General features: G+C 30.6%; 2 protein-coding genes across 3 annotated transcripts in view; both read right to left on the bottom strand.

The window, feature by feature from the left end:
* Positions 1–1,743: 1,743 nt before the first annotated feature.
* LOC100576864 (myosin-2 heavy chain) lies at positions 1,744–5,887 on the bottom strand. Of its 2 annotated transcripts, XM_003249537.4 has the most exons (9): positions 5,708–5,885; positions 4,077–4,874; positions 3,854–3,971; positions 3,093–3,785; positions 2,805–3,031; positions 2,524–2,726; positions 2,190–2,446; positions 1,973–2,131; positions 1,744–1,895 (listed from the first exon to the last, which is right to left on the bottom strand). In XM_003249537.4, exons 2-9 carry the CDS (start codon positions 4,826–4,828, stop codon positions 1,815–1,817), a joined length of 2,490 nt encoding a protein of 829 aa, XP_003249585.1. In that variant the 5' UTR covers positions 4,829–4,874; positions 5,708–5,885; the 3' UTR covers positions 1,744–1,814. The 2 variants fall into 2 exon arrangements, with proteins under 2 accessions (XP_003249585.1, XP_006559976.1); XM_006559913.3 differs by having other exon boundaries at positions 4,077–5,887.
* Positions 5,888–8,377: 2,490 nt separating this feature from the next.
* Positions 8,378–15,733, bottom strand: part of LOC725264 — a 194,693-nt gene continuing 187,337 nt past the window's right edge. The window contains exons 6-8 of the transcript XR_001704291.2: positions 9,709–9,895; positions 9,308–9,513; positions 8,378–8,541 (exon numbers count right to left, since the gene is read on the bottom strand). The gene's annotated coding sequence lies outside the window, so the exon portion shown is untranslated. The remainder of the gene's footprint in view (positions 8,542–9,307; positions 9,514–9,708; positions 9,896–15,733) is intronic.

Below are 15,733 nucleotides of genomic sequence, written 5' to 3' on the forward strand. Positions count from 1 at the left end.
TATCCTATATACGAGGCTCTTCGCGGTTTTTTATTACACGACGCTCCGTGTGTTCAAGGTAAACCGCGAACAATGTTCGCCGGAGCTTTATATCCGGTCCGGTGAGCAACGGTGATCGATATACGCGTGCATTTCGTAACCGAGATAGTTTTATTGGATTTTCTTTCTGAACGAGTGAGGAGAGAAAATTTTTATTCCGTTAAAATACGCGTAATTTCGTATCTAGAATAAATGATTTGAAAAAGGGTATTGGAATAAGTGTAAAATCTTTTGCAGAATAATGTTCTCGCTTTGAGATTGAAATTAAATGTTAGTAAGAAAAAAAAAATTATGTAAGTATGTATATATATATATCTAGATATGTGATATAAATTATATTCCATTTTAATAAATTTTCAAAATTTGACCGAATATTGTAGTATGATTTGTAAAGGTATGTTTAGTTTTATGTAGAAAAAATAATATTAAATTTAAAGAATTAAAATTCAGTCCATGTTTTCATATTATAAATATTTCATATGATATGACTAATATAATAAAATTTTCAGTATGGACAATATCTTCACTATTTTGAATGATAGGATGATTAGATATTAATACAAATTAATATTATACTTATAAAAGAAATAAGATATGAACAAAAATGAATTTTTTTTTTTTAATTTTCCTATATATTAAAATTATTAATTTAAAAATATTTGAAAAATTTACTTAAAATTAAAAAATAATAAAATAATTATGTTAATAAAATAATATGTTCAATAAGAGTAATTCATTGCATGAAAACAGTCTTAAAAGAATTCATTAAACGCATCAATTCATTAATCATAATATTTTTTCATTGTGATAAATGTATCTTAATTGCCATATAAATTGACGTACATTTAATTAATATGCATTTTTAGACTTGTATATTATGTTCTTCTCTTTCACGTTCACTATTCAAGAATCGTTGTCAATAAATAATTCAGTGACAACAGTAACAGTTCACTGAATAACTTCGACATACCATCTCGTCGCACGAAAACGTGTTTGAAATAAATCATGTTTCATTTATATGATTCATGAAATACATGATGTAATATTACAAGTATTTTTTCAAATAGTTTGTACAATTGTTCAAGTTAAATTCCCACATCTGTTTCCCATATTCCAAAATTGGTTTATTTTTTTATCAAGGATAACTATGAATCATAATACAGAAAGATTGAAAAGGATTATCTGTGTTCAAACAATTTTGAACTTTCCTATATCTTTATTTTCATGACTAATATTTCCAAAGATTGACAATAACCTTATAGAATAGCGAATAGTCCAGAATGGTCATAAAGAATTAATGCATTAAATGTTGTCAAAGATAAACATTTTATCGATATGTTTATCGATAATTCGTATTATTTTACTTTGCAAATTTATAAAAAATAATTTTTTATTCAAATATAATAAAAAAGTACAAGAGATAATAGAAACGTCTAAAATGATTTTAAAATGAGTATATATAATACTAATTTAACGAGAAAGATACGCGCCTTATCATTTAAGTTTTTTTATCGAACATCCTTTTCCTTTGAATTGTAGTTGGAATAAAATGATTAATGTTATAATTATATAAGTGTAAAAAAAGAAAAAATTATCATATATGAAAATATTATATAAGGACACAATAGCATAATTAAAAATGAAAAATATATTTCATTTGAATAAAAAATATTTGTTACATTTTTAAATATATTTAATTAAATGCACTGTATAATCACGATTTTAATATGGTCCACTTTATGAATGATCTACAATATGTTATTGTACATGTAAAATCATTTCCATGGAGGTTTAATTTTCTGTTGCTCTCCTTTTATGGATATCTTTTGTGAGATTGGAATGAATTCACTAGTTTCCTAAGTTTATAATATATAAGGAAAATAAAATATAATATTAATTAATTATTTTAAAAAAACAAAATAAATTTACTTACTTTTGATACAGATTGCCATTCAATATGATTTTCATCTCTAATATCACATTCCTTTCTCAAATAATGTTTTCTTGGTACTTCTCTACATGTTAAAGATGGACTAGAAATACTTCCCGTAATTTTTGAAAATTCTTCATTTGCTTTCTGCATTTCAGCAATCTATAAAATATCAAATCTTAAATTATTTATATATGTGTTAAAATCAAATAGAACTAACCATTTTCACATATTTTCGGAGATCATCTTTTGATTCTTTTCTACTACTTAATGGAGTTTCATCAATTGATGTATTCATACATTCATTTTGATCACAAAACTTTCTTATATCTGATACGTGCGAAGTTAATTTTATTGGTTCTTGAGAAATCTTTGTATAACAATTTGGCATCGATTCAGATTTTTTCGGACTTCTTAATTCGAATAATTTTTCAGCATGAATTTTTTGAAGTGGTGTCAAATTTTCCATATTTCCACCTATAAATATATATTAAATATATATTAAGCAAAATTAATGATAATATTGTATAAATAATAAATTGCAGTGATTCTACCTGATATAATTTGTAAAGCTTGTTGCCATTGATTTTGCATTACTGAGTGAAGTTGTTCTGCAAGCTGAGATTTAGTAGCACGTTGAGAATTAAGTTGCGATTCTAAGAACGACGACTTCTGTAAAGCTTCTGCTAATTGAAGCTCACATAGTCTTTTTTCTTCTTTATGTTTTTCTTCCAATAAATTTATTTCTAATTTATGCCTAAATATAATTGGTGTGAATTAATTTATGAAATGTTTTATTTCTTTTTAAATTAGTATGAAAATATAAAAAACATACTTATCTATAATATCTTTAATTTTTCTAGCTGCACATTCAGCAATAACTTGTTGTCTAGTTTTTAATTCCTCAAGAAATTCTGATTCAGCAACATCAAGTTGAGTTTGAAACTCTTGCAATTTAACTTTTACTACTTCATCAACTTGTTTTTGATAAATTTCTTGTAATTCACACCTAATTTTTTCTTTTTGCTCTGTAAGAAATCTTGTTTCGTCTCTAGCTAATTTCTATAAAAATTATCGCAAATTAATATTTATAAATTCCAAAAAGTATTATTTATTTTATTACCTCAGCTTTTTTGACATCATCAAGAGTTGAAAGTAACGCCACATTCTTTTGTTCTAAAATTGAATTTCTACCATTTTCTTCTCTTACTTTCAATTGTAAGTTTTCTTTTTCTTGTCTAAGTACAATCAATTCAGCCTCACAAGTATCTAATGCTTTATGAATAACATCCATTTCATTTCTAACTTCTCCACCTTTTAATCGTTCCTTTCCTAATTCTTGTTGAAGAGTCTTTAATGTTTCTTCAGATTGTTGATTTTTTTCTAATAATTTATCATATTCCATTTTCAATTTTTCATATCTATTTTCCGCTTCTTGTACAAATGATTTATAATTTTCCAATTCGTCGGCATGATTTTTTAATAATTCTACTTTTTCTTTCATTGCAATATCATTTTTTTCCTTATATCCGGCTGCAAGATCTAAAGCTTTTGATAATTCGCCTTCACATCGTTTAATTTGTAATTGAAATTCTGAAATCTCTAATTGATGTTTTTCTATTACATTTTTAAAATTTGTTTGTAAAGCACTGTATTCATTTTCCAATATATGCACTCTTTGTTTTAATTTAGACCATGCATTATGAAATTGTGCTATTAACTCATTCTTTTCATTATCTACTCTAAGCGCTACTGCAACTTTTTCTTGTTGTTCTAACAATCGTTTTTGGAGTTCTTGAATTAAATGTTCACAATGCTATAAAAAATATATTAATGAAATATCTTATAATTAAACATATTTATTAATAATAAACTTTCATATACCTCTCGTCGAAATTTTTCTTCTTCTAATTTAATTCTATGTATTTCTTCTTGTGTTTTGTTACCATTATTTTCCCAAAAATCTGATAATGACAAAAGTCTGGGATTTGCTAAAGTTCTTCTATAAAAAGATAAAAATAGGACCATATTATTAATTAATAATACTAAATTTTTTACATTAATTATATATAAATATTTATAATAAAATTATTATAATAATAAATACCTTGATAAAAAATCTGTATTTGTTGAGGCATGAGCAATATTTCTAACAAGTGGTGCATCACATGTTTGTTTTATATGTTCTAAATTTCCATTTTGTTGTTGTAAACTTTTGTAAGGTTCTGGCAAATGCAATACATTATATTCTGTACCTTTTGTTGATGTTGCAGTATTGCATTGTGTTGATTCATCATGCAATGAAGCATCTGTCTTTTTATGCATATTACATATTTCAGTATTATGCACATTCATTGAATTCATATTATTTACATTATCTATACTTAAAGAGATTTGTTGAGTACTTATTTCCTTATTTTGTACATCATTTGCTTTTGCAATTGATTTATCAATACTGCTTAAATTTGTATCTGTGTGTTCTACTTCTCCACTCTTTGAAACTTGACTTTGTTCCCATGTTTTAAATTCTGAGATCATTTTATCAGTCTCATTTATATGGAATGAATCACAGTATGGTAAGGATATATCAGCAAAGATATCAGATTTTTTATTAGATTTTATTGATAAAACATCATGACATTCATTTGAATCTTGTGTTTTAAATTCCAATCGTCGATTTACAGAATTTTTATATATATTATTATATCCTTTTTTAAAAGTGTCATTACTATCATTAATTAATACATTATTTTGTTCCTTAAGACAATGGTGCATAGAAACCCTGTTTATCCTTTTTGACAATTCTAATTCAGTAGCCTCCATCTCTTGAAGTAATTCATCAACTTCAGAGAGTTCCATTTCTGGTATGTTAGTTTTAGAACTTGATTGTGGTTGTTCTGTTGTGCTAGGTAAAGTTGAGGTAGATGGTATTGAACGCAATTGATTGACAGAAGGCTTAACATATATATTATCTGTATTTCTACAATTAACTGGATGAGAATAAGTTTTCCCTCCAGAAGATGTAACATTAACATGCGGAAAACCCACATTGCAAGCAGAAGAAACCACCACAGAGGATTGGGATATTAAAGTACCATGCTTATTTTCATCATGTTTATTAGCATTAGTTACGTTAGTAGCCGTAGACACGAAAAGATGATTGCCCAAGTTTATATCATTTTGACAAAAATTAATATGGTTTGGCAATGAATTACCATTAGGGGTTGATGGAACAGATAAGGATTGACGAGGTTTTATAGGTGTGTTTTGTAAGCTACAGTTCTCACTTACAGAAAGTTTAGTTTTAGGTAATGTCTGCCTAAATTTGGCAACTGAATTATTTTCAATTTGTGAATCCAATGAATTATTTAGAAAAGTAACATCTAAACTAGTGTCTTTGGATTCAATAGCAGAAATTCTGCTTTCTAATGATTGCATATGCTCCACAAGTTCTGATATTACTCCAGTTTTTTTACTACTATAATTTGTTTTCATTCGATCAGAACTAATATCAGATTCTGAAGATGACGGTACAAGGAATAGGTCAGGTGGAATTAAGAGCAAAACATCTGTATCATCAGAATCACTCATCATCCATTTAAATTTCCTTTCACCAAAGCAAATCAAATCCAATTATTGTGTGCTCCCAACAAATTTATATGTATACAGTATTTACACAATATTTTATACATCCCTCCACAACAATAAGCAGTGTAAACAAAAAATTGAATTCACTACCTTTTTATTCATTTAATATTAAAAGAAGAATATAAACTTCAATGGTACAAATAATTTAGCGTTCTTAAGCGATTGTCACTCATTTTTTAACTTTCATTTTTCTATCAATTTTAATTACAATAAATAGATACACTTTAAAAACTCGTAAACTAACCAAATAAATGTTCGAAGAATGTAAATAACTATCTCTACTGTATTTAAAATAAAAATACGTTAATTCGTTACCAGATGGCAGCACAATGAACTTTAGAAGTTGATTTTTAAATTATAAATACATAAATTCATCAATAGATGGCAGCACAATGAACTTTATAGGTTCATCTATAAATTAGAAATGCGTCAATTCACTACTAGATGGCAGCACAATGAACTTTAGAAGTTCATTTCTAACTTAGGAATACGTAAATTGTAGACTACTAGATGGCAGCACTATGAACTTTAGAAATTTATCTCTAAATTAGAATTACGTAAATTCATCACTAGATGGCAGCACAATGAACTTTAAAGATTCACCCTTATATAAAATATCATCTTAAATTAAATAAGCTTTATTTATTTATTGCAGACATTAAAAATAAGAAAAAATTAATAAACAATTTATATATTTTATCAAAAATAAATAAATTTAAATGAAATATTTGTTTTATAACTCTTTTATAACCGAATAATTCTAATTAAATATTTAATTTTTTTATTTATAAAGCTTTATTTTTTTTTTTCCATTTCCACTTTCTAAATTATGAAAAATAAAAGAAGTATCATAAATTTACATTACATATAAAAGAAAATAATATTGAAAGTATTAATAATATTAAAAATTTTTCATCCTCAAATATTTTTAATATAATGTACTCTTACACATGAATAATATTTTTCCATATTTGAATAAATAAAAAGAATTAATAAATTGGAGAAAAAAAACATAAAATTATTTTTTTTATATCAAGAAAGACTACAATAACATTATTTAATTAATTCCATTTCACACACATAAAGCAAAGATGTTTCGATTCAATTATTACAATTAACATATCAAGAAACGTTACGAAAGGGATTAAATAATAATTAAAAGCGTTTAAAAATATAAAAAAAAAAATACATTATAAAATCTCCAATACTGTAATAACAATTAATTAACTCGTATTAAAAAAAACTATAAACACAATAATTCCACGCATTTTTTCATATTTAAATATGCGAAAGAGAAAAATTATATTATAACAAAATATTCGAAACAAACAAAAATTAAAAAAAAAAAACGATCTCCCTTTTCCAAAGGAATTATTTTTCTTTTTTTTTTTTCACCTTCCTGAATAAAATAAATTTCGCTCCGTCCAATGCAGAAACGCGTAAACGTGCACGGAATCCGTTCATTCGCGGAAACAACGGATCGTTCGAGGAATCGTCGACGTTCAATTTGTTTGCGATTAGGGAACGATAATAATCATCGTGTTCCGTTGTGCACGTTGTGGAAAACGGGGCTATATTGTGGGAACACGGGGGATAATCCCTTGGAAAAATGCAGATTGCGCGATTCCCGATGTTCGAGAACGAGCTTCGAATCTATTTGGGGAAGTTCAGTATGTGGGGCAGGATTCCGAAGCTGCGTGGAATATTACCTCGCGATTAGGTATCGAATTCGGGGTTACCAGGATTCGATTCGCATTGATCCCCTGTTCTATAGAACAGTTTCGTCGCGGTTTTTCTATCTGAGGAAGTACAACACCCATTAACCTCGTTCCTTCGACAAAGCTATAGCGAATAATAAAATGGCAATCGTTTCTTTTCCTCAGTTTCTTCTCCAAGTTGTAGATTAAGGGGTGTAAAAGAGAGAGACGTTGTTATGGTTAGAGTTTGGGAACGATCGATTTACAGCTAACGAGTTTCGTATCGAATTACCTTGCAATTAACTTTTTGATCAATCAATCGATTTGATTTATATTCCGATTCTTCTATTCAATTCTTTTTTGGGAGGAAGAAAAAATAACTCTCTTGTTAATTGTAGAAAGTAATTGTTATATTTTGCAAATTTTTGAAGCAAGGAAAATAGGAAGAAAGATCTGTTTTGATCTGATTCAGATGAAACACGTTAAATTTTTTTTGAAAAAATAACTAAAGTACTATGCAATCATAATATTTTATTCCTTATTATTCCTCACATCTGCATTGTTCATTATTTAATAGAAGGGAAGAAATAATATATTTCTACTATATAATAATATATAACAATATAATTTGTATTACAAAATCTTGATAAATAGCTAAAACAAGTAGCACAAATGCAACATTCTGTAATTACTTAATCATTTTCTTATTTGTGTATCTCTCGAGCAAATGAAATTTATTTTTCTATTAAACAGGACTCTAACAGAGGAACGAGATTGACGTGTAAATATTACAGTACCTGTATAATGATGGACCCTCTTGATTCTACGTTTCTTTCTTCTCATTATTCCCTCCATATGAGCCAGAATGAGTTAGGATGAATAAAAGCAGAGACCTATATTCTACGAGGTTATCGTTAACCTCGTGGGTCTGATACACGCGTTAAATATAGTTGACGCGCGCTATTATGTGTCTATGAAGCACAAACGATTCCTTTCTATAACCCCTGACATCGTTTTTTTTCAACGGAATGTATAACCATCAAGAGTTTTTTTTCCCCCCCTCTTTTTTTCAGCGAGAAGAACGATATGCGGGTCGATCGATCCGATCAACTAGTTCAACTACTTTTGTTATATACGTTAATGTTTCTCCAAGTTTCTGAAGTTGTCTGTCGTCTTGTCCTATCGGAGGATTGAATCATTGATTCATCCTCGATTGCGAGATGGAGGCTGGAAACGGAGACAATTTCAGTCCAAGCGTTTGTTCCTTTTGATAAAATATTTTTAACAAACTATCGACAGATAACGCTTAGAATAAACTGGTTATAAATATCGTATATTTTATTCGATGCAAATTCTTCCGATTTTTATGTCTCCTTTTTAAAACAAATTTTCTAAAATAAATTAAATCTTAAAAATTAAATTTTTAACAAGTTGTTTAATTAAAATAATAAGAAAGATTCTTACAATAATAAGGAACGTTCAAATATCTTTAAATAACATCTCAAAACTTAGCATAAACCAATAAATCAATTGGGTTATTTGATTCTTGTTATTCTGTCCAACCGTAAACAATTAATTCCTCGATTAATGGACTCCGTCTTTTAATCGTTTGACTAACCTTTACTTCCACATCTCTCGATACACAGATTTATTTTAAAGAACAAAGGATAGTTATCCAAAGAGAATAATCGGTGGCTTTCACGCGAAACGAGCACGCCTAAAGTCTAAGCACGATCTTCTACACCCACCGGTTGACCAAGATTCGATGGATCAACATTTCGCCGTGTTTACCGGGGCGGAAGATGACCATTTCGAACGCGTTCGAGTATGACTCGTGTACACTTAACTCGAACGGGCGGACTTATTCGAGGGTTTCTATCGCGGTCGATGCTCCAAATCTCGAATTCACGTCAACGGTGACGTTAATGTATGCCGATTATCCCACGAGATCGGTAAAGTCCAACCTATCGTGATAAAATTACCACTTACTTACTTGTTTTACCGTTCCAGGTGACCGCTTTAGAGCACATCTCTCTTGGGAAATTATAAACACCAAATTATCGTGTCGTCCATTGATATGTAACCGTGTAACGTTTATTCTTCTTGTAATTTTATTTTTATCATGAAAATTTTCCACTGGTCTCCCCTCGATTTTATAATAATTGGAATATTCCTTTTTAAACGTCCGAATCGATGATTCTGAAAACAATGTTGGATAATAATAGACTGGATTGATAATTACGCGATTAAAGATTATTCCTCGGACAATTCTCGACAAATATCTCGTATTATACGAGGCACAAGGAATAGGGGAGGACGGACAAAGGAAGGACGAGTGTCTGTTCGGCAGACAGGACGAGATTTGACGAGGATCGCCAGATCGCCTTGGAGTACCTTTGATCCGGTGTGCAATGGTCAGCAGACGCCTGTACCGGGTTGAGAAAGTACAATCGATAAGTTCGTTGGCCGATCTTCTTTTCCGGGGATAACTACCACTCGGTTTCCTGCTGGACGAGCAGTCTAACAGAAGTGACCCACGGTGCCAGGAATCTTCCGAACGGCCGATCAATAATCCACGGGCCTGGATGAGAGGAGAGAACATTGACAACGCCGTGGGAAACGGCTGATAACTAATAACTCGAGGGGCCCTAACGGGGTCGATGCCTTTGAATCGGGTTGGGAAAGGAGAAGAAAGCAAATTTAACCCCCTTTATACTCTGACGTTCCGCGCTGTCCATTCATTCGCAATGGCAGGCCATCGGATACCTTCTCGATTCAGCCAATGTTTGATACGTTTTTTATCTGCGTACAATGTCAATCGTTGCATCCTTCTTTTTAATTCTGCATAGAATTTTGGGGGAAGTAAGGAGTAAGGTAAAAGATAGATTTGAATAATTTAAATATTACACAGTGATAATTTGAAACGAACATGTAGAATATCTTTGTTTGAACGTATTTCTTCAAAGTTCGTAGATATTAATAGTTTAGTTTTCTTGTGTTGTGTTTACTCTCCTCTTCCAAGAAATTTTCAAATATATTCTAACTCTCTTGTTGTACTGCTTTGAACGTGATAACAGAAGGCAAACATAAATATACAAATCTAAAATTTGTCTATGTCCGTGAACACAAAAGAGCGAAAGTTCAAAGTAATACGTTTCAAAGAACGTGTATTCAACTTCAAAAATTGTATTATACCCGAAAAATTGGTAACTTCTTCGTGAAATAATAATTTCTTTTTGCAACTTCGTTACTCGAAAAGAGGATAGGAAATTTCAAATAGGAAAGCTTTTGAGAATAATAAAATATTTAATTATAACAATAAATAATAAATTATAACGATTTAAAATTAATTCTAATCTGCTTTACTTATCTTTAATAATTAGATCGAGAAAGTTTCACGAATTTATAGAAAATTCATACGATATGCAAAATAAAATAAGGAAAGTATTATAATATTTCAATTCTTCAAACATATCTTTCTTAATTCTTAAACTAAATCATCCTCCTTCCTTCACCCTTCAAATTTTTATTATATACCACTCCATCCCCCAATATCAATCGATTAATTCATCCCTAATCACATCTTCTGAAATTCACGTAACCAAATCTTCCCCCCGATAACGAACTATGTACTTGTAGCATACTCATCCCTTCCCTCTTCACTGCTCGACGGCGTACAAGTTCAATAACGTGGCCGCACACGAACATTATGCACGGGTACAAAGTAGGTTTTTGGTAACGTGATAGATTGTCGTGTAACTACGCGAAAAGGGCGTTATCGAGGGCCGCGTTGGGCGCAAGGCTCTTGACACCACTGAAAGATAACCAACAGCCGAATAGCCCCGAGTCCTGACGGGCCGGATGAAACTTAGATCACTTGCCTGCCGTTCGTGAAGATAAACTCCCCGAGATAAACTCGAGGATCTTGGAAAACCGCGGCAAGACCGATGGTTTACGCTGTCTCCGCACTGCATCGAGACTCGATTCTCCGTTTCGCTCGCCTCCAATTCCCTCCCTCCCTCCCTCCCTGGCTGGCTTCTCGGCTCTGCTGCACCCTCTGGGTGTCCTCTTCTCGAGATCGGCATCCGTGTCTCTTCTCAGAGATGCATCCACTCGCTGTAGATTCGTTTCTGCATCAGCTTTACCCATTCCGTGAGAAACTGTCTCGCATCAATCCCCTCTCTCGATTATTTTATTTATTTGTCCCGACGTTTCTTGTCATCACAGGAGCGAGAAAATATGTATTTTTTTATGTTTATTGATTTTTGATAAATGAAAAAGTTAGGTATACTTTTACTTAATTGGCTAAAAATGAATTATAAGGTTGTAGATTTCTAGATCTTTTTTGGAAAAATTAATATAAAATAGTAAAGTGTTGGGAATAATTTAAAGTGGAAGGAAGCAGAAGTGAATTTCAAATATTGATAAATTGTTTCCTCGAGTAATAACAAATTTGAGAATTTGTCGATGAGCAAAGAATTTTTCGAAAATTGTATTTGTTCATTCAGTAATTCTTGATTCGTATTTAAAAATATATATCTTGAAATGATTTTTATTTAAATTTAAGAAGGATGGTTCATCCTCGAGGTAATTTTTCTTGGACATCAAAGACCCAATGAAATTCGTCTTTGTAATATCGCAAATAGAATCGGAGTAAATCGTACGGACGCTCAGTCGGCAGTAAACTCGAAATGGCTCCCGTCGCAAAGTACGCCATAAGTCCGATCGATCTTTGCATTTACCGTGACGTTTTACCTCGTTCCTCAGAATTATTTATTCCTTCTGACGACGTCTCGTCGAAACGTTGGTTCCTTGGCAAAGTAGCTAGTCACGCGTAAACTTACGTATTTTAGAAAGATAAAGAATCAAATATACATCGGGCAAGAGCGTACGAGCAGTTCTAATATGAAAAAGAATGATAAAATATTACGAAAAATTCTACTTTTTCGAAATTTGACGAGCTAGTTGGTCACACAGTCTGATGAATACAAATGGTAGAATTATTCCAACGAAAAATTTTCCCCGTGCAATCTTATTTTTATCTCGTTTATATCTAATTTATATTTAATTCCATTGATTAAATGGATATATTACTTATGTAGATTAATGCTTTGTAGAAATCTTCATTGTGTGTGTGTGTGTTTTTTAATGAGTTAATAAGCAAATGGAAACCAAAACCTTTCGTGTTGTTTAATACGTTTTTTCTACGAAACACCACTAATGAGAATTAGTTTAAAGCTCTCTACTCTGGAAGAACTACGTTTTTCGATAGTGTAAAGACAATATATAAAATTAAACGATTTAAATTAATTATTCAATTTTTTTAGAAAAGAAATTCAAGATGAATCTCTCTCTCTCTCTAATTATATCCAAATACACAAATTCTCATCCATTATATTCGTCGTTTCAAATTGTTCTTCTGTTCCTATTTCGCTTCATCTATCTCTTAAATACTTAGAATACTTTTTAACAAAAATACATAAACTTTTCTCATCGTTTCGATATTCAGAATCCATCCTCCGCAAATGTTCACAAGATTTTTACAAAAAAAAACGTAAAAATAATCTTGACCAAATATTCGCGATTCCGTTTATGGACATCGAAAGTCGTATACACACAGTTCGACAATAAACGTTAAACATCGATTACGGTAATTGGGGGGAGGGGGAGAGGAGAGTTGAAGAGGAGGGGGGAGGGTCACGTTCGTTGCGGCTATAATACGTACCGCAGCCGCATAAGCGGGCAAATTCATGGCTGTATATACGTTAAATAATCCGTTTAACGATCGACGTGGTTCGGGCGAGGGGCTTACGTACGATATAAAACAATCCCGGTTTTATCAAGCCACGCGACACCGATTCACCTGTATTTCTCTTCTCTAACCGGCTCTCGAATGTAACGTATTTCCTCTCGTTATTAATTATTCGATGTGCGACAATGGAATAGAAACGGTCGTTGTAGTCGTTGGTCGAGTGATTCGATACGGTTTCCGGCACGGTTTTTACGGAGTATTAATCGCAGTGTCGCGAAAAGGAAGGAGAGAGAGAGAGAGAGGGAGAGGGAGAAAAGGTTGAAACGGAAACGGAAGAAGTGGAGCGGATAAAACTGATGACGGATGTACGTGTATTAACAAGAATGAAAAAAAAAGAAGACGATTAATAGCATCCTTTTGTAAGGATGTTTGTTCAAGGAATTATCTATCTGTGAGATTGATTTGCTGTTTATCTTTTTTTTATCGTGTTCAAGGTAAAAAATTGTGTCTTATTGTTGTGTATTTTTAGATGTTTTTAGGGGTTGGTATCTTCAGAATTATTTCTTAAAGTGCTATTACGTTCTTTTTAAAAGAAAGAATTTCTGAAAGAAGCTTAGAGGAGAGAAGTTTTCTACTTTTATAAATTTACGAGATATTTTAATTATAATAATAGAAAATTTTGTACAATATTATTAAAATTTATTCGATTTAAAATTTATTTCATTTAGACGGAAAAATAATAATATATCGATATAATTTGAAAATAATAATAATATTTTACACGTTTCGTTAACAATTGTGATTTGGAAAAATAATCTATCGGTTGGTTTCACGTGCAACGTTATCCGCTAATAATAGCTTAGCTTTAAAACGATAGATAGCGATAGAACCAATATCACGATAGCGGAAATCTGGTTTTAACCATTGAATGCTTTTCATCGATATTGTTTCTTCCTCCATTTATACGAGTTCAATTTTACGATATATTAAAGTATCTGAAACGATGGACAACAGATAATTAGAGAATTATAATTATGAAAATTTTATGAAATATCTCTTTGATGAATATAATTATTGTTATTATTATATTGATAAGTATTCGCTCGAATACGCACAAGGAAAAGATAGAGTAATTGTGTTCTATTGTTATTGATCAAAGGTGAAACCTTTTGTTTCACGAAGAATAAACACTTGTCAGATATTAAAGATATTTTTATGTAGAAAATATTTATACGTACTTGCAACTTTAAAGATAAAGATGAAATCAGGTTGTAAAAATTCATATATTAATTTAATTATAATTTTATTCTGCAACAAAAACGAATCAAAAAAAAACTTGATTAATATATTTATAAACCAATATTATTGAAACAATATCATTACGAAATAAAACATGATATTAAAACGAAATATTGTATTGTCTTTTAATTGATCAGACATTTTTATTTTTATCTTTTATTTTTTCTTTTTCACAATTTTGACGCAATTTATTTAAAAATAAATCACATGTATTATTAAATTATCAAGCGACACGAGACTAATTATTTTATTAAAGTAGCATTGAAACTTTTTAATTAACAAAAAACTCACGTTTCATAATATTTTTAATTCCTAATTTCTTTTTTCTACACGTTTCACTCATTTATTCCGTAAAGAGGCGGAAAGAAGAAAACACTAAAGAAAGAGGTTAAATGACGGAGAAATTAAATCAACAATTAGCAAGGGAAATAACTTCATTTCACAGAATTGAACTTCTAATAAACTAAATTAATTTCCATCTTTCTATCCACTTCTTTTTCTCTTCTCTCCCAACCCCTCACTATCCTTCACTTCTTGATACAACATCAACAAACACACGTTAAACGAAGGTGATTCGTCGTATTAAAATTAATTTGACACATTCTTAGAGACGAAGGCGAGTGCACAGATCGATCGTTTGCAAGGTATCGCGATTCGAAAATTTAATTTATACGACGCGGCAACACGCGAAGCTTTGGGGATGAACGCGGCGTGAAACGAATTACGCACGGCAAGTACATAACACCGGCAAACAGAGCTAAATTTCCAATATTGTGAATCGGTGAACGGGCCAGTAAGAGAAAATCGAGTGGGAATTCTTGAGCGTATCCCTTCCCATCCTGCTTTTTTTCCATTGATTCTGATTCATACGCGAATTTCTCTACGAGCTACGTGCTTTCGTTTGGGAAATTTTTTTTCTCTAAAACCTTTGTTCACTTTGACTTCCTAGAATTTTGACACCTATGATTTCCAGTTTTCCAGATTAATTTATAGGCTCGAATATAATGGATCTATGCGTGATGGAGGATTTTTGGACGAAGGATAATCTGAAAATAAGAAAAGAATAAACAAGTTTGTTGTTGTATAAACTAGAATATAGAGACTTGTATTAATGGTTCATACGTATCGTGCAAATCGTAGAAAAGATATTGAAGATTTTTGTAAACTGCTCGTTCGTTCGGATTTGAAGATTACTGCTTGAACGAAGATCGAAATAGATTTCTTTGATATTTTCAAGAATTATTCAAAGCTTATAGAAATTTCTTTTTTCAATGGTAGTATTTTTAAATTCGTAGCAATAAATTATTAGGAATATAAATAGTTCTATTCTATTCTATTCTAAAACTATTAAATTGAACTCAAATGATC

The sequence above is a fragment of the Apis mellifera genome, linkage group LG9 (genome assembly GCF_003254395.2).
Source record: "Apis mellifera strain DH4 linkage group LG9, Amel_HAv3.1, whole genome shotgun sequence".
NCBI lineage: Eukaryota > Metazoa > Arthropoda > Insecta > Hymenoptera > Apidae > Apis > Apis mellifera.